This window comes from Petaurus breviceps, unplaced genomic scaffold (assembly GCF_028583685.1).
Source record: "Petaurus breviceps papuanus isolate PSGF00001 unplaced genomic scaffold, PetGlider_PUasm1.0 90762, whole genome shotgun sequence".
NCBI classification, from domain to species: Eukaryota; Metazoa; Chordata; class Mammalia; order Diprotodontia; family Petauridae; genus Petaurus; species Petaurus breviceps.
Genome location: NW_027187339.1, coordinates 7,849,632 through 7,872,745, shown reverse-complemented (window position 1 = coordinate 7,872,745; position 23,114 = coordinate 7,849,632). Strand labels below are relative to the sequence as shown.

The window sequence follows — 23,114 nt, the reverse complement described above, 5'->3', positions numbered from 1 at the left end:
CGCTTAGATAATCTGAAAAAAATTAGGGAGCTTTAACAGACTTCAAGATCAGCAAGAGTCAGCAAAACAACATGCAAACCAACCAACAAAGGAAAAGCTAAGCTTTAGAATCCTATCTTCCAGGAAAACAAGGTGAAAGTCCCTCTGTCCAGGCTGCATCTGAGGAATCGTGCTGCATTCTGGGAACCATAGTTTAAGAAGGGCAGTGAAAAACAGGGCTAAGATGGTCAAGGACCAAGTCTACAGCACGTGAGGATGAGGGGAAGAAATGAAGGACAATGTAGGATGCTTATCTGGGGGCACCTCAGTAGGACATAAAGCAATCCCATGTACCTAAAGGCTGTCATGGAAGAGAGAGGAGGGAACAAAGTAGTGTAAAAGGAACAATTTAGGTTTGGATACAGGGAAGAAATGGCCCCCAATTTATGCATCTCCCACAATGGAATGTGCTGCTTTGGGGTCTTCAATGAATCTTAGTAAAAGCTGGATGACCACTTGTCAGGGGTTTGTATTAGAGATTCTTTTTCAGCCGTAGGTTGAATTTGGTGGCCATGAGGTCACTCTTGACTCTGAGCTTCTGTGATTGTGTAAAGATTATTTCAGCAATGGTGTAAGAGCCATAATAGAGAAGAGAAAGACTGGAGACAAGTTAGGAAGTTAGTAAGGTGAAAGGAAGATGGCAGAGTAGAAGCAGGACTTCCCTGTGGCTCCGGCTTCCACCTCCCCCAATCCATGTAAAAAGGGGACTATGAACAAACTTTGGAGCGGCATAACCCACAAAAGGACACAGAGAAGCTAACCTCCCACTGAGGACAGCCCAGCAGGCTGGCAAGAGTCAGCCAGGGCAGTGCTCTGGGAGCTGAGCCCCACCCCACGCCAAGGCTTTAGCCCCAGGGCAGGTCTGACCAGCCGCCAGCCAGAGGGACTCCATATCAGCAGCAGCTGTGGCCGTTTCCAGATTTATCAACACATGGATGAGAAGGACAAAGTGAGATGTCAGTGCAGTCTGGACTTTGGGACCCAGTAAGTGGGAGTGTGGTTCTCACTGAGATACCATGGTAGCTTCAGCTCCTGGCCTGCAGAGTGTAGGGGGACCAAGCACCAGTCTGAGGGGTCATCATTCTTGCTTTAACCTTCCTGGATCTGGATTGCAGTCTACGGGGGAGGTCCTGGGGTGTGTGACCAGCTTGCCAGAGTGTGTGGAGACCACAGAGAGGGCACTCATCTAATACCTCTGGCAGTCAAGAAAACCCCAGGGTTTGGGATGAAACCTCCCCTGTCTAGTGGCAGAGGGGCGACATGACCAGGCAAAGGAAACAAAGCAGACAGAAGATTCCAACATTAGACTCCTATTTTGGGGACAAAAAGGATCAAAGCATGGAACAGGAGGAAGACAGTGAAGTCAGAACTCCTGCACCAAAAGCCTCAAAGGAAAATACAAGCTGGTTACAGGCCATACAGGACCTTAAGAAGCAGATAGGAGAAGTGGAGGAAAAATTGGGAAGAGAAATGAGAACAATGCAAGAAAATTACGAAATGAGAGTCAGCAGCCTGATTGAGGAAAATACTAACTTAAAAAATAGACTAACTCAAATGGCAAAAGAGGCTCAAAAAGGCAATGAGGAGAAGAATGCCTTAAAAAGTTGAATTTGCCAGATGGAAAAAGAATCTCAAAAGCTCAATGTGGAAAATCATTGCTTCAGAATTAGACTGGAGCAAATGGAAGCTAATGACTTTATGAGAAATCAAGATGCTGTTAAACAGATCCAAACAAATGAAAGAATAGAAGGCAATGTGAAATATCTCATGGGAAAAACCACTGACCTAGAAAATAGATCCAGGAGAGATAATTTAAAAATTATTGGACTACCTGAAAGCCATGATCAAAGTAAGAACCTAGAAATCATCCTCAAGGAAGTTCTCAAAGAAAACTGCCCTGATGTTTTAGAACCAGAGGGCAAAATAGAGGTTGAAAGAATCCACCAATCACCTCCTGAAAAAGATCCCAAAAAGAAAACTCCTAGGAATATTATAGCCAGGTCCTGGAATTCCCAGATTAAGGAGAGAATATTATAAGCAGCCAGGAAAAAACAATTTGAATACTGTGGAAACACAATCAAGATAACCCAGGAAACACAAGATCTAGCAGCTTCTACACTGAGGGATCGAAGGGCTTGGAATATGATATTCCAGGGGTCAAAGGAGCTGGGATTAAAACCAAGAGTCACCTACCCAGCAAAACTGAGTATCATGTTTCATGGGAAAATATGATCATTCAGTGGAATAGAGGACTTTCAAGAATTGTTGCTGAAAAAACCAGAGTTGAATAGAAAATTTGACATTCAGGTACAAGAAGCAAGAGAAGCATGAGAAGGTAAACAGGGAAAAGAAATCATAAGGAACTTATCAAAGTTGAACTATTAACATTCCTATATGGAAAAACAATAATTGTAACTTATGAAACTTTTCTCAGTAGTTGAAGGGTCTATATATGAGGGTATATAGGCATATGAATACATATGTGAATGTGTGTATGTATGTTTACAGGTACACATAGATAGAGGGCACAGGACCAATTTAATAGGAAGGAAGAGACAGAAGGGGGTAAACTATCTCATATAGAAGAGGCAAGGGAAAATGGTTACAATGGAGGGGAAGAATAGGAAGGCAAAAGGGAATGGGTCAACCTTATTCCCTTTGAATTTGGCTTGAGGAGGGAATGAAATACACACTAAATAGGGTATCTCACTCTCCAGGAGAGTAGGAGACAAGGGGATGAGAGGGGGGATGATGGAAGGGAGGGCAGGCTGGGGGGGAGGGAAGTTGGGAGCACCCACTTTTGAAAAGTGACGGGATCAAAGTAGAGAGTAGAGCGGGTGGGAGGTAGGATAGGAGGGAGGGAAATATAGTCAGTCTTTTACAATATATCTACTATGTTATTGTTTTGCATTAGCCACATATGTACAACCTATACTGAACTGCTTATCTTCCCAGTAAGGGTGGGAGACAAGGGAGGAAGAAAATGAATCTGGAATTCAAAGTATTAAAGTCGAAAAGGGCATGGGAGAAAATATGAGAGAGAGCATATTGGAGGAGGGGATATCCCTGTGGGACTGCTATTTTGGGGTGGTGGGTAGGGGAAAAACAGGGAGAAAATTTGTAACTCAAAATCTGGCGGAAATGAATGATGTAAATCAGAAGTTAAAGCATTTGAAAAATTAAAAAACATAGTAAGGTGAGAGGTAATGAGGGGTTGAACGTGAGAGGAGACAGAAGAGGAAGGATGTAAGAGATAGCATGGAAGGGGAACTGACATAATTCGGAAAGAAGATGATCAACACTTGACCTCAGAATTCACTTCCTCCATTAAAACCTTCTCAAGACTCTGCAGGTCACAGGGGCCTCCCTGCTCTGAACTGCTCCAGCGGCTAGAACTAATATCATACAGTCAGTATTTCTCTGCTGTTTCATGTGTTAGCCCTGTCTCCTCAATTAGACTGTACCCTCAAGGTTAGGGACCTTTCTTGTCTTATGTCTCCCACAAAACCCAGCTCAGGATGGAGTACACAGGAAATACTAATTGGCTGGCAGAAGATGGGGGGGGGGGGTCCTCTGGATCTAATCCTTTTTGAAGTCAAGCCAACCATGATGCCTCACATCAATTTCTGTGTTCCAGTTTGTACACGTGCCTTCTCACATATGTCTGTGACAGCTTTCTGGGGCTCCTAATGAAGGACAGAGAATCAGTGTGGTGTAAATGTCCGGGAAGTCAGGAGAACTGGGCCCTTGTCTTGTCCTTGTCCTTAATTAGTTCCACTGACCCTGGGCAAGTTGCTTCGCTTTCAAAAAGAATGAAGCTAGAAAATCTCCAAATTATTTTTTTAGCTTTGACATTTGAAATGATTGTATATAGCTTTTAGTCAATAAGGGACTCTCCTTCCAACCCTAGTTGATACCTTGAGTTTGCTTTCTTTTTTTTTTTTGCTTTAAATTTTTGTTTTATTTTTAATTTATGGGATAAAAACAAGCATTTCCATAACATAACAGAATAGAAAAAAATGACTGCACATGAAACTGCAAATCTATTACGTACAATTTGTTATTCTTTTTAAATATATAAAGTTATTATGTAAATTTATTTTCTTTTTTTTCTTCCTTCCCCAACCCCTTTCCTAGAGACAGCTACCATTAGACACAAATATGTATATATTGAATTTGCTCTTTTGGAGGTGAAAGCTTATTGTCTTGAGTGAAAGGGGATGATGCTACCTTAAGTAAGGTGATTCATTTTAAGTATCATTAGATAATCTTTCATTAGGGTAGGGGTTCTTAATTGGGTTTCACTTATCCCCAAAAGATTAAGAGGACAGATTTCAGGGGGGTGCCTTTGAATTTGGATAGAAAAATTTATATCTTCATTTCAATAAAATTGGTTTCCTTTATAATCCTATGTGTTTTATGCCTTGAAAATATTACTCTGAGAAGGGGTCCAGTGGCTACATCAGACACTATCAAAGAGGTTCGTGACCTTCTGTTAAGAACTCCTGAACAAGAGAGTGAAAAACAACCTTGGAAAGGCTTGTGTCTGTACTATTCCCTCTCCCAGATGCATCAGGGGATTCAGTTGTGAAGTAAGAAAATAGAATCTGCCTCCAGATGGCTCTAGGCTTCATTACCTGCTGTCAGGTGAGCTCTGCTCCTTGTGCACAGGATGGCATTGAACTTGGATTCATCCGTCCCCAGACGATTCTCTCCAGCTGCATACAGCTCCTGGTCACAAGGGAACAAAGGCAAATATGAGGCTCTTACGCTGCAAATCTTCAACTCATCTTATTTCTTGGGAAGGTCAGCCATGAAAGCTCCATGGGGGACAGATGGACATAAAAGGAAGGGGTACAGCAATCAAAGCAATGTCCAGTGCTACCGCTCAGGGCATCCCTACCTGGAGGCTGCCTTCAAGGTCTAGTGGGGAGCGGGGAGTGTCATGGATTATGAAAACAGGCAGAAAGTGAGGCTGGGCATGATGCAGCAGGGTCAGGTTTGAGACCCAAAGAGAGAGAAGCCAGTGAGAAATCAGGTACTGGGTAGTTCAAGGCAAGCAGGGAGTCAGGGAATGGGCAAACAGGGTCACAGGAGTCATCAAGAAATTGCAAATGATGCCCCAATCCAGAAGGATTTCCTGAACAATCAAGGTCTGGAAGTGGGAATGTGTGCATTAGGTTGGGGTGATGGTGCATAGGCAAAAATGGCTGAAGGAGGGAAGACGGACTCTGAGATCAGGTTAAATACAGATCTTAAGCTATGCCTGAAGACCACAGACTCTTCCCCATCAATGCAGCAAAGAGCTCCACGCTAAGGAACAATCTAGGGTAATTTTACACAACACTGACCAGGGAGTTCAGGGTCTTGGGTTCTAATCCCAGACCTGACATTATCTATCAATGAGATCTTGGGCAGTAAAAAATCACAGCCCTGTTAGATTGGAAAGAATCATAGAATGGTGAGGCTAGCAGGAACCTTATGTCACACAGTACAATCTGTTCACTAATACAGGGATCTTCTCTACAATATTTCCAACAAATGACCAATAGGCCTCTCTCAAACACATCCATGTTGGTGGGGAGAAAGGGGAGGAGGGGGAGCTTAAAATTCTGAACTTAAAACATCAAATAAAATAAGCATTTCCATATATATATAAAGTATAGAAGCTATTAAGAGAATATACATGAAACTGTCTGATATTATGAAAAGCTGACTTTCACTGTGTGGTTTTTCTTTTTTAAACTATTCTAGCCTTTTCTAAATATCACTAAAGCCAGCAAAAAAAAAAATTCAGTTCATCCCAACTCCTTGTCTTAGAAAATCAGAGCCCTATTAAGCCCTTGCAAAATATAAGAAAAAGGAGTCAACATGTATTTGTTACAAAGTTTTGCTTTTTCTTTTTTCTTCCTCAAGATGGGAAAGAGGTAGGGCAGCTAGGTGGCACAGTGAGTAAAGCGCCAGCCCCAGAGTCAGGAGGACCCGAGTTCGGTTCCAACCTCAGACACTTAACACCCACACACAAAAAAACTAGCCGTGTAACCTTGGGCAAGTTACTTAACCCGAACTGCCCTCCAAAAGGCAAAAAAAATAAAATAAAAGATGGGAAGGAGGTAGAAGTCAAAGTGAATAAATACTTGTTAACTTAAAAAAAAAAAAAGGACATGAGTCACTTTGGGTGCCCACTAGGGTGCTTACATACTAACCTGGGCATCTCTTTGAGCCAGGGACAAATCCACATTTGTGCTTTCATCTCGGTTTCCCTGGAAGAAAAGTTCCATTTGTTATGTCCACAGCCTGGTGTGTCCCACCATGGAGGGTCTAGGGAGAACTTAAGACTTCATGATTTCTTTGGAATTAAGTGCCCATGTCACACCTATCCTGCCTTAGAACCCAGAGATGTGACTCCTGAAATGTTACCTGAGCAAGTGAGATCAGAAGTCTCTGGAAATGTCCTGATGTGTCACTTCTAATGGCTTCCTCCAAAGTCTTCTTGAATTCTGAAAGTAAGAAAGATGTTGAGCAAATGTTGCCAGCTCAAGAGTGGGACTGACCTGTCAATGGACAGAAGGGCCTAGGTGGACACTGTGACTTTAGGGAAATTGTGAAAGCTACATGTAGCGTGTGATGGATGGGTCTTCCAATCAAAGTGAATGGCAGGATGGATGGCAGGCAGGACAGATGGATGGATGGGATTGCATTTTTAAGAGGAAGGAGCCCTGAAGGGAATAAGGGAAAAGGATTCTATCAGGGGATAAAAGGCTACTGAGGCCAATACACGAAGGAAAGCCCATTATCAAATGCGGATATATTCATGGAAACACTGTAGGTGACCAAGGCGGAACCTGCCAGGCCAGCCGAACCTGTTTTGTAGGCCCTGTTGATTTCTCGGATGTGCTCATTGCTACGAGAGGCGAGGATCTCAATGAGGCATGCTTCATCCGTGCCAGCACCCTGTATCAGAGTGGGGGAAAGTAAGCAATCACTAACCACTTATCAAGGGTCCACTGTTTGAAGAGAGCACAGGAAAGACACTGAGCCATGGTAATTACTCCTGGCTCCCCAGGACATGAAAAAAAAAAAAGCAGCAATGAATCCTTCCTTATTGTTTTAGGAAGACAAACTGAAAGGCTTTCCTAAAGACCCTCCATGCATATAACGCCTGTTGCCTAGACTGGAGCAAGCTAGGCTTCCTTTCCAAAACCTGAGGACCTGCCTACAAACAAGAGAGCTCTAAGACAGAAGGAAGAACATGATAAAAACTCTGGGGGGCTGTGAATTCTCCCCCTCCCCCCCTTTATCCTCAAGAAGGTTCACAATCACCTCTCCCAGAAAGGTCAGACATTCACCTGTCAGAAGGCAGGGGGGCTGAGCCAGACGCTCACAGCTGCTGCTAAGGTTGTAGGATTCTCTTAATTCTGTGATCATTAAAGTTGACAGGCTCCCTGGACATGACCGGATCCTCTTTCTTAGGGTGGGCAATACTGGCAGCACTACTCTCCCACCCACAGGCCAGAAGATGTACAGGAGGTGGGGGGGGGGGGGAGATGTCAACTTCCTGGTGCCCAGAACTTTGCACAGTGTCTTACACGTGTTGTTCAGTCATGCCTGACTCTTCGTGACCCCATTTGGAGTTTTCTTGGCAAAGAGTTTGGCAAAGATAGTGGAGTGATTTGCCATTTCCTTCTCCAACTCATTTTACAGATGAGGAAACTGAGGCAAACAAGGTTAATTGACTTGCCCAGGGTCACAGAGTTTCTGAGGCCAGATATGAACTGAGGAAGATGAGTCTTCCTGACTCCAGGCCCAGCACTAACCACTATGCAACCTAACTGCCTTACACATACTACATGATTAATAAAGCTCAGGTTAATAAAGCAAGTCTAATTCAGTTCTGGGAAGAAGCTGAGGAGGGAAGGATGAGACATTAGTTTAGGTCTACATATGCCAAAAATCAGGTGAGTACAATATCCCAAAGCATGAAGAATAACTCCCCCTCCTGGGTTATCTGGACTCTTCCTGTGGAAGAAGGAGAAAGGTAGAGTCTGCTCACCTAAATTCTTTAAAAGCAGTGGGTGGGGCTGGTCATATTCACTCCCACACCAAGTGACTGAGGTAATGCTTATCTAGCCTGACAGAGAGATGCTCCCTGAACAAGAACCCTCCTCCAGAGCTTGCTTGGGGTTCCTGGTTTGGACCCTGGCCCTGGCCCTGGCCTTTTCTTCAGCATGACCCATCGACCTAAATCCCAGTTCTCCATCTCAGCCTGTACAGGAGCTTCAGGTCCACAAACCTCCCAGGAGAAGGTGTGAGCCCCACTGTGGAAGGATCCCACTCCAGTCACAGACTCAGATAACTCAGTACAGTACTCATTGACTAACCATCCACCAACCTTGATGGCTTCCTTTATTTCATAGACGTCATAGAGGACCGGTGTCTTCATCAAGGCCAGGATGGTCTTCTCGAAATTCCCTGAGAGTTCTGATTTGAGATCCTTGATCAGATCCTGGTTGGACAGAAAGGACAAACAAGAAGTCAGAAACAACATTATAACAGCATCACAGGTGTGGAATTGGAAGGGACCCCTCTCAGAAGCTGAGTCCACAGATGCAGAAAATGAGGCCTTGGGACATAGAGTGGCTTACCCAAGGTCACACAGGCAGAAAGCATCAGAAGTAGGATTTGAATCCAGAACTTTTGACTATAGTCAATGCTTCCTCCATCATAACACACCCTGCTCCCAACTTCCCCAACTTCTAAAACACTGACTCACACCCTCTACTTCTCTATAAAGAATCAGTAGAAATGAAATTGAAAGGAATAATAACTTGAATTTTTGTGTGTTCAAAAGCTTTTACATGCTTTGTATTCAGTTGTTGCAAGAACCATATGAGGTCAGTAAGGCAGATATTAATGGCTTAGTCTTACAGGTGAGAAAACTGAGGCCCAGAGAGGTTAACAGACCTTAATCTGGGAAGATGGTTAAGTAGATAAACCTTGTTCAGGCATCCACCCTACTGTTCTCCATTGTAAGATTTCAGATGAGATAATATTTGTAAAAGTGCTTAGCACAATGCCTAGAATACAGCAGGAACTTAATAAATGCTTATTCTTTTCCACTTCTCCCTGTCCCCTTTCTCCCCTCTTTGCCTTCACTACTCATTGGCATCTCTGCTAGAGTAGGGCAAGAAGCAGAGAGAAACAGTAAATTCAAAGTGGCCCAAATCTTTTCTCATAAAGCCGATGGCTTTAGAGATATGAGCTAATACTGTATGTACCTTAAAGCACTATGTAAATGTTAACTATCGCTATTTTTGTCTTTGCATTATTCCCCCCATATATAGCACAGTGCCTGGCATACAGCAGGCACTTAATAAATGCTTGAATTCAAATGAATTGCTATTAACTACCATAGAAGGTCAAGCTTTCATCTAATCAAGTCAAAGGAGAAGGGGGTCTTCCAATAGGGTGGGAAGACACACTAAATGATCTTTAAAGTAACTAAACTTTTATGTGCTTAAAACTAAAGGAAGAAACATGTGTGTATGTATGTATGTATCTTCATCTATCCACCCACCCACCTACCCATCCATCCATCCACCCACCCACTCACCCACCCACCCACCCATCCATCCACCCATCCACCCATCCACCCATCCACCCATCCACCCATCCACCCATCCATCCATCCATCCATCCATCCATCCATCCATCCATCCATCCATCCATCCATCCATCCATCCATCCGTCTATGTCACATTTGAAGAAAAACATCAAGGGAACCAAAACAATTGTCTCCAGATTCCTAGCCCAATGTCCTTCAGTTCCACCATCACAATATCATGGACTCAAGGTTTTCTTTCAGAGGTACGAGATACTCAATTCAAATAAAGTACTACTACCTAGGAGACCACTGATGCAGCAAGCAAAATGAATTAAATGACAAGCATCCGAGATGGGGGTTATTCCCATAACCATGGCCCCTACCCTTTTCCCAGACCCCATGATGAGCAGGGATGAGCAGGAAGATTAGCTGGGAGGGGAGGTGCCCACACCCATACAAGTCTTGGGTAGTGAGTAATGCTTAGTTTCTGGAGGCCCTAGTGCTTCTGTGTTTTTTCCAGACTTGCCTTCCCATATGCTGTTTTGAAAGAAAGAAGGATCTGCTGTCTCTGCTTGTTGGAGCGACTTCCAAGGCAGTCAATGATGGCCTGTTCATCAGTCCCTAGGAGAGAAAGGAGGAGGCTATGAGCTGGTCAGGGGACACAGGACATTTGTGCAGAAACAAATGAACTAGACAGAGCCTGCATTAACCTCACCATTTTATTTTCCATCTTTCCATCACACACAGCAACCCAAATGCAAACTTTCCCTTTCCTTGTCAATCCCAGCCCATGTTTTCATCATCAGAAGGGACAGAAAGTGGTCTTTAGGTCACTGGATTCAATACAAAGTCAGCAACAAGGGGGTAAACCGAGGTCCACGCCTTCCATCTAACGTCCACCCAACCTGGGCTTCCCAGGACACTCACCAAATCCTTTCATAGCTTTCCGTAAGACTTCTGCATCCCTGAGGGGATCGAAGCAGGGAGCATCTGGGATGGTGCCTCGCTTTCCATGCTAACCAAAGACAGAGAAAGAGGTTAAGGGGCTTCTTGGGCCTCTGACACAGACACCAAGCCCCCACAAACAGCTAAGGCAGAGCCTTGCCCTCAGTGAATGTTTACAGTAGTGGAATGTGTGTTTGCTTTGGGGTCAGAAGATCTGGGTTTGAACTCTACTTCTGCCATTTTGGGGCAGCCCCAGGGAGGAGAAGTCACACAGCTGGCAAGTGTTCATAGTTCAAGTGTTCAAGTTCCAGAATCGGAACCTGAGCCCAGGTCTCCTGACTCCACGTCCATCTCTCTTTCCATTACACCGCACTGACTCTTCATTTGATGTCACATTTTAAGGCTGAATTAGCAAAATGGAACACATTCAGCAAAGGACAACCAGAACGGTGAATTGTCTGGAAACCATGTTCTGCAAAGTGAGGTCAAGGGAACCTGCAGAAGAGACTGTCTTTGAATATCACCTGTGATGGAGGGACAGCTGGGGTGACTGATCCTGAGAATCCAGGGTAGGCTGGCATCGGTTGCTGCTGCCCAGGTGGCGGCACTGGCTGCTGGGAAGGAGGTGGCATTGGGTGTTGCCCTGGATAGGTCATTGGTGGCTGACCAGGATAGGCCCCTGGAGCCTGCTGCCCAGGAGGTGGCATGGGTTGGCCTGGCACAGGGCCCCCAGGGTATCCTGGGTAAGCTGGCATTCCTGAGGGTGGGTTTCCTCCAGGAGGTGGGTACATTCCATAAGGGGGCACTGGTTGCTGGGCAGGAGGGGGCTGCCCAAACCCCCCTGGAGGAATGGGTGGGAAACCTCCTCCAGGAGCTCCAGGATACATATTTGGCATGTTGGCTCCTCCAAATGTCCCTGACATGTTAGCAGCCTGAAAAAGCACAGAGAGAATAAAAATATCACAATAGAGGAATGATTTCAAAAAATACACAACCTCAAAAAACCACTCTCCATAAAAGCTTAAACCACTGCCAAATAAGGGTGAGCCCAGCCCAAGATCTATCAGTAATGATCACAGCAATCCCCATACCCTTCCCTCTTTCTTGAGGCTGACCCTCATGAGCTCACGTTTGATAATCAGGGAGAAGTCAGGGTGTTCTTTGAAAAGCCCAGCTCTCCTCCCACTCCAGCTGGGAGCTGTTCTCACTGGGCCAAAGACAGGATCCCAAAGTCAAGGAGGCTGACTTAGTCTAGCTTAGGGAGGTTTATATTTATTTTTATATCTACCCCCCCCAAAAAAAAACCCTAAAGGCTTTTCCACTTCTTTGAAATGATGTGTCTCTCTTTCCTTCCCAGACCAAGAGGATAAATAGTCTATATACTACCTATGTGACCTTTGATAAGTCACTTAAGATCCCTATGTCTCAGTTTCCTGATTTGTAAGGAATAGATGGCTTCTGAGGTCTCTTTCAGCTCTAGATCAAGGACCCTCTAAGATCCCTAGAGGTACAGTATAAAGATGCTTTGACTCTCTTGGGCTATGACAGACATATCCCCCAAAGAATCTAAATACATACCCCCCAAAAAACAGGTGTTCAATCAACATTTGCTGACTGAATGACACACAAGTCAAAATCATGGACTCAAATGCAGATGAACATTTTCCAGTCTGCTGCCAAAATAAATTCAATCCTCCATCATTTCACCCTGAAGGAACAAGACTTACCATTCCTGAAAGATAATCCTGGTTGAACTGCCCAGCATAGTTGGCCACATTGTCCAGCCCAATTGGGGGCATGTTGCCGGGGGGATAGGCTGTGCCTCCCCAAGCATTACCACCTGAAACACAACAGCATACACTGTCAGACTAGGCCTAGCCCTCTGCTGCTGTCCAAAGCTGGAAATTCACCAAGAGGACAGGCCAAGAAAAGGAAGACAAAGAACAGAAAAACCCCATAATGAGCCCTGCCCTCCCTCCCCAGCTTAAGAGGGCAAGCAACCCTCTGTAGGAGTATGGTATAAAGAAACCCAGGCCCGCAAAGAAACACTTCCCGAACAAAGCTTTAAAAACTCATAATGTAAAAAGAATATTCTCCCAAGTAGAGAAAGAGGCAGGCAAGAGTTTCCTTTCACATAAACAAGGATCTAGGCTAAAAACCAGTCACAGAGAGATGAATGCAGAAACAAGTGGAGGGGTATCAATGGGCAGCTGTAGCCTGGATTAGGCTCAGTCTTGCTATGAGGCAAGTAGGGGATGAGCCCGTCTAGGGGGCCTTGTTAGCTTGGGTATCCTCCAGCTTGAGAAGGAATCCCTCCCCCTTATATGCTCTTATAGAATAACGGGATTATAGGAGTTAGAACGGGCAAGGCCAACAGAACAAGAACAAATGAAAAATGCATTTTACAGTACTGATGACCTACTACGCACTACTCCAACCCCTGAGTTTTACAGACAAGAAGCTGAAGACCCCCGAAGGTGGACTGACTTGCCAGTGGTCATATGGGTACGCGTAGGGATTTTCAAAATTTGAACTACTTCCTCCAAGAAGCCAGTCTTGATTTTCTCCAAAAACAAAAAAATTGTATCTGTCTCATACTTAATAATCTGTGAACGTGCTAAATCTCCCCAATAAACTGTAAGTTCTTTGAAAGCAAGGCCTATTTATTGTATTTTTGTATTTGTAACCTGGCATCAAATAGACTACCAGGCATATAATAGCAGTTGGATAAACTGATTGATTATACACAAGGGCACTTTGGAGCATAAATTCACCATTCTACTTTCTGTTCCACTTTTATTTGCACCACTAATGAACCATTTATATTATATTTAGGGAGCTCTATCTAACAAGGAAAGCCATCCCTCTGCTTATGCTCAGTCCTGCTGAAAAGTAGGTGCTTAATAAATGCTCATTGTGACTTTTATTAGGCTACAGAAGCTAACTAAAATGAAAAAGTAACCCATTATGTAAATATATATACTATGATATAGGTATCTTTAAAAACAAATAGAAATTATCTTAAGATAATTAATAAAAATTCAGTTACTCATTCATTCTAAGGCATTATTTCCCAGTCTACTGGTCTCAGGTTTCTGTAACTCTGGAGGCTACCCACCTGTCAAATGTCCAACTTCCAAAAATCACATGATTTCTCATACCAAGTCTAGAAATAAAATATTTGGAAGGATGTGGAAGGGGGTGGGGAGGCAAATTTGGACCTGTGATTTCATTGGTAGGGAATCCCCAGTGTGGAGACTCACCCAACTGAACCAGATTGGCACTGGGTTCCTTTGGGGCAAAATGAAGTATTGTGTGTCAGAGGGAAGATGAACCCTAGGTCTTGTTGGCTCCAAAGCTGATTCTCAATCCACTATGACATACTGTATACCTTAAATCTAGACTTACAGATGTTTTTGAAGTTTGAAAAAAAGCAAACAGTTTACAAACTTTCAAAGCTTTAGGGCTTGCTGTCTCTATGAGAACCACAGTACTCAGAGGGGTAAGTTTCTAGTATTCTTCAAGGATTTTAATATCAAGGATTTTTTAATTGTGTAGTTTCTTTTAAGTAGAATGCAGTATATTCAGAAAATTTAAGATATCTTGATGAACACTGTTAATGTTTCTGTTGCTGTTGTTCAATCATTTCTGTCATGTCTATCTCTTCATGGCAGAGATGCTGAAGTGATTTGCCATTTCCTTCTCTGGCTCATTTTACAGATGAGGAAACTGAGGCAAACAGGGTTAAGTGACTTGCCCAGGGTCACAGGGTTAGTAAGTGTCTGAGTGTCTAATGTTTTATCAAACAAAATTTTCTGTTTCCCCGTTTAAAGTAAATCATTTTTAAAGGTTTGCTCTACTCTGAAAAATGGTATCTAAGGGATAATTTTTTTCTTCCAGTGGAATCTATATCCAATTTTATGAGGAAAATCAGAAAAGTATCATTTGCTAGACAGTACACTTTGCTGGAATCTATTCTTTGTAATGATATGTAAAATTCAATATTTATTGAGTGTCTCCCCCATGTTTCTGCCAAACAGGCCTTTCACAAGATCATGACATTCTTTCTCTTGAAAATGGCCAGGGTCTAAATCTTTTGTATCTACTCTCATTATGTTGTTTGCTTCTTAAGTGGAAAAGCAGGAGATCTGGGTTAGATTTTAAAACAACCACCCATCAGTGGAAGCTTTTAAAGGCATTACTAATTCTAGCCTAAGTTCTTTTAACAAGGCTGTGTCTCTGTGCTCTTAAGTAATGGGATCTTTACAGGACTTAGCTCAGTTACTCAGAATGCAGAGATTACGAGTCCTTCCTCGGGCAGCTTGCGCTGCTTTCCAGAGAGGCATTTCTAAGCCCTATCGGCTGTCAGGGAGCCAAGCAATCTGGGGCATTAGAGGAGATCTGGTCCAGTCCTTTGCCTTGTAACCTTTCACCACCCTGCTTACGTTCCTCTGCATGCTCTCCACCTAAAATGTCACCCAGCTCACTCTTCCTCAGCGTAACGCTGGGCACTAAAATGAGCACTCACTCATCCATTCCATTGAGCTACAAACCCTGTTCTGCGCCATTTCTTGTTTAACACCTATAATGGATTCGCCTGAGATGGAGTCTATACAGAAAAAAGAGACCTGTCATCAGCCATTTTTACAACAGACAAGTCCCATCTCCTTATAGGATTTCAGTGTCCTCAAGTGAGAACAAGGAGATTGGAATGGATGATCGTCCCTTTCAGTGATGAAATTTTCAAGATTTCCAAATCCCAGCAACTGAATGGTGCCCAGAAAGATGTTCGGAGTTCCATGTTGGGATGCAGGCAGCTGGTGCTGTTTGTTTTCTTAGCTACCCTAGCAAGCCAATACCATGAGAAGGATGCACACAAGGTCACTAGCCCTATTTCCCCCCTTTTCATGGGTTCCCTGGTGTTTCCTTTCTGACTGATGACTGAACACCATTCCAGGAAAAAACAGTAGAGGGAAAAGACTTAGATCCTGAGAATCTGAACAGGGCAAAAGAGTAGTTTTCGCCTTGCATAGAAATCAGGTCCCCTGCAAACTGTTATCAGGTCTGCCCCTGGCCCACTTGTGTTTGTTTTACAATCTTTCTCAGGGAGAGTATGAAAACTCTGGAAGGAAAGCTTTGTTCCTGTCCTACAGTGAGCATTTAATAAATATTTGCTCACTCATTCGTGAGAACGAATCTGCAGGGGCTCTAGGACTAAAACATTATGTACCACTTTCCATGGGAAAGTCTCCTTATCATCTCAGAGGGTGGTGCAGTCATCCAGCAAATAGCACACCCTGCCTTGTGGTGTTTCTGTGCAGGGGACCCAGGTCTAGAAAAGACGGGAAATGGATATTCTCCTCCTCAGGGCTTTCTTTCCATCCCTTTGCCTCTGGCTGTGTGAAGAACATGCCAAATACCTCTGGTCTAGTTTCTCCTTTCGTGTGGCTGTGTTTCACAACCCCTCACCCCCATTTCCTGCTGTAGCAGCAAGCACCCCAAGCGTCCTCAGGGTTTGCTGCCAACACAGGTTCTTGCATCTGCTTTGATAAAGGAAAGCAACTCAAAATGGGTTAACAAGCTTACTTTAATCAGTCAAACATGTATCGTTTACCTAGTTCAGGGGAAAAAGGTCAGCACCCCGAACTTCAGAATACACAGACAGAATAATCAAGTCAGAGAAACAGATCAAGTAGACAGATTTCCAAACTGTCCAACCATTACATCCATACCAAATCAACATCTGGGTTTTTCAAAGCCTGGGGGCTCTGGACAACGGCTTCCCAGAATCCATATCAAATCACAGAACACTTCTCAAAGTGAGCCCCAAAACAAAGCTACACATCAGGGCTATTTATATAGCCTTCTCCTGGCTCAGAATGTAACAACCTTTTGGACCCACTGGCCAATTAAAAAGTATCAACTGAAAAACAAGCCTCCCACCCCAGGCTCCAGGTGCACTTTAGCCTAGGGGCAGGGTAGATCTTTAAAATTTACATTCGTATTACACCTGCCCCCCCTCGGCTTTATCTTTCTATGCACCATTTCCCTATCTGTTGGGACTCGATATCCACTTGCTGTGTATGTGTTGGTGTTGGGGAAAAGATGGTGAGGGGAGAAAATACTCAACTGATACTGAAGAATATGGAGAACCCACACTCCCTTACCTGCGGCAGCTGGTGGGTAGCCCCCTCCAGGGGGAGGATAGCCTGGATAGCTCATCGTTTAGACCTGAAATGCAAAGACAAAAATCGTTCAGTCTACCTCTTCTCCCACTTTTCTTCTCCAGCTCCTCTGAGGGTTGACAGTATACACACTTTGTCCAATGACCCTTCAAGGAGGAGAAAAGTTCAATTTCTGGCATAGCCACATATATGAGTAGTCTTATTTCATTCATGCCATTTTAAATAGCATTTGGAAGCTGCTAGCTGGTGGAGGTGATAGAGTGCTGGGTCTGGAGTCAGAGAGACCTGAGTTCAAATCCTACCTTAGATACTTAACAAACTGTGTGATCTTGGGTAAGTCACTTAACCTCTGCCTGCTTCAGTTTTCTCATCTGTAACAACAGACCCTACCTCCCAGGATTGTTGTCACGATTGAATAAGTTAACACTTGTAAAAGGCTTTGCAAATCTTAAAGAAAAAAGAACTATGTCAATACTTGCTATTATTATCTTTATCATGTTGCCAGTCGTGGTAAATTAAGAAGTCCATCTGCTAGGGGTGAGCCTGGACAGAAAGAGAAACCGACTATAGACTCCTGGGCTCACCCTCATATATAACATATATCATATAACGTCCCCAGGTAAGCTGCCTTCAAACATACCTAAGAGGGTATCTTTTTGAAAAAAACCAACATAGGCATGCACTGAAAAATCATTGTTCCATTTAAAAATACCACCCAAAATTACCTTATTTCACTGAATTCAAATAAAAATATCACCTCATTTTTTTTTCTGTCATCCCTGCTCTCTTCAGCCTTGACACCCTTTCTCATCATTCTCTTACCAGAACTCAGGTGTTTTACAAGCCAGAATTGGGAGGCAAGTGCATTTGGACTAATAGAGTATGACTTATCAGGCCCTTAAGAAAAGACTATTTTATTGACCTGACAGTCACCTTTTATACAGGGAGATGATATGGAGATTTGAAAACCAGCCCTGGCCGCAAAGGTTTTGACTTCATTTTCACTGACAGTTCATGTTCATGTTTACTTTTGACTATGCCAGAACAATAACTTGATCTTTCTAGGTATTTTTGCCTTTAGAGACACAGAGTCCCACTCAAAACACCAGCTAGTAGGATGGGAAAGCCTGGCCAGACATTGGACTTTCCAAGGCCTAGGGTCTGTTGCTTCAAAGATCCTGTTCCTGCCTGGATACCACACCTGTTCTTGGGTGCCTTCGGGTCATGCCTTCTTCCTCCAGCAAGATCCTGGACAAATGCCCTGGCACTGAGTAGGGAGGAAGGTAAACTGACCAATGATGATCTGAGGGATGCTATGTCCAACCAAGCCCACACAGAGGTCTCCCTAAACCCCAAAGATGAAGCACAACCTCCAAGATCAGACCCAGGAGAAGCTGTTCCTTAGCAAGGTCAGACTCCCCTCCTCTAATTTTACCATTCCCTAAAGCCCAGGCCCTTTAAGATCAGGTCCCACAGATCCCCAGCTTTCCTGTCTTTAGGCAAGGATCACCTGATAACCCTGATTCCTTCAAAAGGCACCTGAGAGTAAGCCTCTGTTGGCACAACTTATTGGGAGAAAATCTGTTGCCTCCACTCTGCCCAACCTCTGTCTCACCTTCCTCATGTCTCTAGGCCCAACCTGGTCAGGTGATCATAAATATACCTGCTCCACCAGCTCCCCAGCCTCAGGTCCCACCCCAAACACCCCATGCCTTCCCCTCCCCTCTCTGCCCAGGCTTTCTGCTTCAATGGAGTTCCCTGGAAGCTGCTTCCAATAGGACCTGCTTGGGCCTCTGCTCGGAATACTCATCTTGCCTAATACAAAGAATGCTTCATCCATAATCAAGACGCTCTACAGTTGCGTCCTAACCTGACTACCAACCTGGTTTTTCAAACACTGATTGACTATCCCAGTTGGCCCTGCTAAACCAAACTAGCTTCCTACCCCCTTGGAAAGAGACCTGGTGTATCTCTGTGGAATTCAGGTGCCCAATGGCTCTTCCAGAGGTATTCACCAGGGAACAAAATCTGACTGCTCCCTATGAATTCTGGAGGAAAGAAATGCAAATTACAATACAATTCTCCCTGGAAAGTTTAATAAGCTGAGTCAAGACAGTGACAGGCAGGGCCCCCACCCCAAGTTTCCTTTTCAGTCAGCCCACACCTACCAAGAGCATAACTCCATCAAAAACATTCTATTCATAAAGGTATTTTAAATCTAGCCTGAAGGATTAGGGGCTCCCCACCCCTTTGGCAACTCACACATATACTTGGTTTGTTTTTCAGTGTTAAAATTAACTCACACTGGGGACATTCATCCTGCCTGCAATATTTTCCTCTGAAGCCTGGACCTTGTTTAAGATGATTGAGAGAGAGGAACAGCCCTATAACTTACAAAAGCTTTCCAGAGACCCTGGCAAAGCTCAGATCTAAGTGGGCCTAGAGTCTAGGCCATCATTTCCCCCAATGAAGGGATCCTTTACTACAGCAATCCTGAAAGGCCAGACCATGTCTGATTGATACTAATAGCAATGAGGTCACTACTTCAAATGGTATTTTGGTTCATTCAGGGCTAGCTCTAATTACAACAAAGTGCTTCTTGTATGAAGCTCATGTTGGGCTCCCTACAACTTCAACCCACAACTTCTGGTTCTCATGGGTGTAACATTGAAGAAGACTAATCCTTCTTCTATATAATAATCCCCCTCAGATGACAGAAGACAACCATTGGGTTCTTTCCTCCTCCTAAACCCACTCTCCACACCCCCGCCCAAGGTGTTCTTCTCTTACCCAGATTAATAATTTCTAGCTGCTTCTCAAATAATAATCACTAACATTTATATAGTGCCTAAAGACTTTCCAAGTACTTTACATATATCTGCATATTCCATCTGAGCCTTAGGTTTTATTATCCTTATTTTACAAATGAGGAAACTGAGGTTACAGATATTATTTAAGTAACTTGCCCAGAGTCACCTAGCTAGTCAGTGCTGGGGGTAGGATTCAAACCCAGGCCTTCTTAATCCCATGCCCAGTACTCATCTCTTATGCCACCTAGCTCCCAAGACATGGTCACTATGGTAATCACTATGGTCAACCTCATTCATGGTCACTCCAATTTATTGATGTCTTTGTCAAAATATAGTATGTGGCCCATTTTTCTCATTTTATAGCACCAAAGAGATCTGAAAGTCAGCCAAAGACCACACAGGTAGGCAGTTAGTAGCAGAGTTTTGGATTCAGCTCTACCCAAAAACAATGCTCAGTGCATGATCTGACCAGTGGAAACTGTCTCGAGGGAAAGGACACCTGGATGGAGAAGAATCAAGAGACTGTATCATGGTAGGGAACAGGGAGAAGGATCAATGTTGGGGATTGACAGAAGATACAGCTAGAAACAGACAAGAACCAGAGAGTGAAGGACCTTCAATGGCACACAAGAAGTCAGATCTTTATTCACTAAAGGGCAGTGAATCACCCAAGGTTTTCTGAATGGAAGAAAAAAAATGTTGAATACATTATTTCAGAATCCAATGGAGCAGTAAAATTCTCATCTCCACCAAATGAGTAATCTCTTCTCTGTGGATCTTGGCAGATCCTTTCCTTCTTGCCCACTGTTTGAGCAGTAGAGAAAATGTCGAATGCAAACATGAAGTAATCCTTCACCTTCATGGGACATCTGGAGCTTTTGTACTCCTCACGGGGACTTCAAAGCTGCAAGATCATACTGTACACTCCCAAAGAGATGAAAGCCTGACTTTATAAGCTGAATATACCTACATGAATATCACTGTCTAGTCTGTCAATTCCTGCACTGGCCTTCTGCTGGGTCCTGGCCATTGGGCTTCCTTGTTTGAATCTCCTGCACAGCTCAAAAGAGCAAGCTGGAAATGTCACTAGTGATCATTCACTAGTGATAGTATCAGGAGCCCAAGGGCTCAAATTCTGGTTCTGATCCTTCTCAGCTGACTGTAATTCAGGGAATCCTGAGAAGACATTTATTAACTGATGCAGAGTAAGTAAATTTTGATCATGTCTAAGAAATGGGACAACAGGTTTAGGACATATGCTGTCAGACAAAGTCTCTGTGTCAGCTGGTTTAATTTATTTTTTAATTTTTTTTTTTAAAGCAATTGGGGTTAAGTAACTTGCCCAAGGTTACACGGCCAGTTTTCCTGTGTGGGTGTTAAGTATCTGAGGCTGGAACCGATCCAGGTCCTCTTGACTCCGGGGCCAGTGCTCTTACTCACTGCACCACCTAGCTGCCCCAGCTGGTTAAATTTAGCTATTCTTTTCTATTCCAAGGGACGGTTCAATGGGGATAGAAAATGAGAACTGGGGGGAATGATTATGGGTATCACCCAAAGGCATCAATTAAATCTAAACAACAAAGATGAAAGGCACCATCCCAGAAGGGAAAAGCAGCCCAATCAAAACTCAGGGCCCTGGTAACAGGAGAGTGGAATGAAATGAAGAGATGAGGCCTCAAGTACCATTGAGGTTAATGAACCACACCAACTGTGTTCCCTTGCTGGTCTAGTTGCCCTTTAAATGGTATGCAAAGGCATGATGTGAGAACCGATTAGAGGAGAGAAGCAAACACACAGAGTACCTGCTTCAGATCTCCACCTAACAAGAAAGGCAGGGAGCATCAGTGGAACAGGTTTCAGAGGGACTGGGTTTCCAGTTTTTTTGTCACCACAAAAAGAACAGCTATAAATATTTTTGCACATATAGGATTTTTTTGTCTATTTCTTTGATCTTGAAGAGTATGACTGGATCCAAGGCCACATACTGTTTTAGTAATTTTTTGTGTAAGAGATCCTATGAGGCAGAGGTGAGGAGAGAGTGCATTCCAGACACAGAAGATGGGCACCATTCCAAAGGCATAGAGGAGTGCTGTGGATGAGGAACAGAAAAAAGGACAGTTTGGATGGGCCACAGGAGACAAGAAGAAGGGAAGTAATATATAATGAGGCTGGAAGGATCAGCTGGTTTGTCAGATTGTAAAGGGCCTTAAAAACAAATGGAGGAATTTATAGTTTGTTCATTGAGTAAGGTCATAACATGGTGAGACATGTGCTAAAGGAAAAGCACCATTCAGCCTCTTGGAGCCTTGGTTTCCTCACTTATAAAATGAGAAGTCTGAGCTAGAGGAGTGCTAAGGCCCCAGCTCTAATCCTCTGACCCCCCTGGAATTCTATACTCCTAGAAGGTTATAAAGGTTAGATAGAGTCTCTTAAGTTTTCTTTTTTTCCCCCCATTTGACAAGAGGACTAAATTATTCCTAAAATCTTTTTCTGCTCCACACATCGATACACTCTGAGTTCCTGATTCTGTTCTGCTCTTACTAATAGGGTGACTTTGAGAATGTTTCTTCAACCTCCCAGCCTCAATTTCCTACTTTGTAAAATGAGGGAGCTATGGTAGGTATGGTATATATTCCACCTATTTTGACATCATCTCAAAGCCTCCTGTCCAGATCTGGTCTTCGGCAAAAACCTAAGGAGAATAACAATCCTCTTTTCCCCTGCCCCATCCTGCCCAGCTCTGAGATGGATGGACTTAGGGGTGTGGGCAAAGTGTCAGCTCATGAGGGTGAAATACGTACAGGGGTGGGGCACAGCAAGGGAGGCTTTTTTGGAGAGCAGAAAATCCCACTCTTGAGGAAACATTAAGTTCTTGTTTTTGTGAAAAGCCATGTATGTGTTACATGGAAGGCTTAAAGACTCCAGTGGCGAAGAACACACACAGGTGGGTCATAACATAGTGAGACATGCTGAAGGAAAATCATGTTCAAGGTTTATCTAGAACATCGAGAAGGTTCGTAAGATAAAGACTGGAACAGGTCTGAGAGATTGTCTGTCCAGTCCAACCCCCAGTTCTCTTCCTCCTACCATCCTCATTCCCCAATAGTTTTACTACACCCAACAGTGAACTTTCCTAAGATCCACATCTCACATTAGAAGAGAGCCCCTCATCCCCACATATACCCAACATCCCTACCCCAGGCCACATGGACAGGAAACTGCTGTCTAACACTTGTAATAGTAATGAAATTTGAAGATTCCTCTGTATTGCCAACAGGTACTTAGCATTTAGTTTCAAATTAAGCCTTTTCAAAGAAACAAGGTGAACCCATGTTGCTGATGTAAGAGGAAGGGGCTGAAGAGGGAGAAGCTAATGAGAAGTCTGAGCTACAGGAGTGCTAAGCCCCAGCTGGGAGAGACAGTATTTCTTAGGGTAAGCATCATGGAGGCAGAGCAGCTGCTGAGAGAGAGGGAGGGAAGGAGGGAGAGAGAGAGAGAGAGAGAGAGAGAGAGAGAGAGAGAGAGAGAGAG

The 23,114-nt window shown here is 43.8% G+C and overlaps 1 protein-coding gene across 1 annotated transcript in view; it reads right to left on the bottom strand.

The window, feature by feature from the left end:
- ANXA11 (annexin A11) overlaps positions 1 to 23,114 on the bottom strand; it is a 53,151-nt gene that overhangs the window by 8,398 nt on the left and 21,639 nt on the right. Inside the window, exons 2-11 of the mRNA XM_069068350.1 lie at positions 16,756 to 16,819; positions 12,316 to 12,428; positions 11,113 to 11,520; positions 10,571 to 10,658; positions 10,170 to 10,264; positions 8,432 to 8,545; positions 6,903 to 6,993; positions 6,460 to 6,539; positions 6,246 to 6,302; positions 4,677 to 4,770 (exon numbers count right to left, since the gene is read on the bottom strand). Of these exons, the coding sequence (XP_068924451.1) occupies positions 4,677 to 4,770; positions 6,246 to 6,302; positions 6,460 to 6,539; positions 6,903 to 6,993; positions 8,432 to 8,545; positions 10,170 to 10,264; positions 10,571 to 10,658; positions 11,113 to 11,520; positions 12,316 to 12,428; positions 16,756 to 16,810 (1,195 nt within the window). The 5' untranslated portion in view covers positions 16,811 to 16,819. The remainder of the gene's footprint in view (positions 1 to 4,676; positions 4,771 to 6,245; positions 6,303 to 6,459; positions 6,540 to 6,902; positions 6,994 to 8,431; positions 8,546 to 10,169; positions 10,265 to 10,570; positions 10,659 to 11,112; positions 11,521 to 12,315; positions 12,429 to 16,755; positions 16,820 to 23,114) is intronic.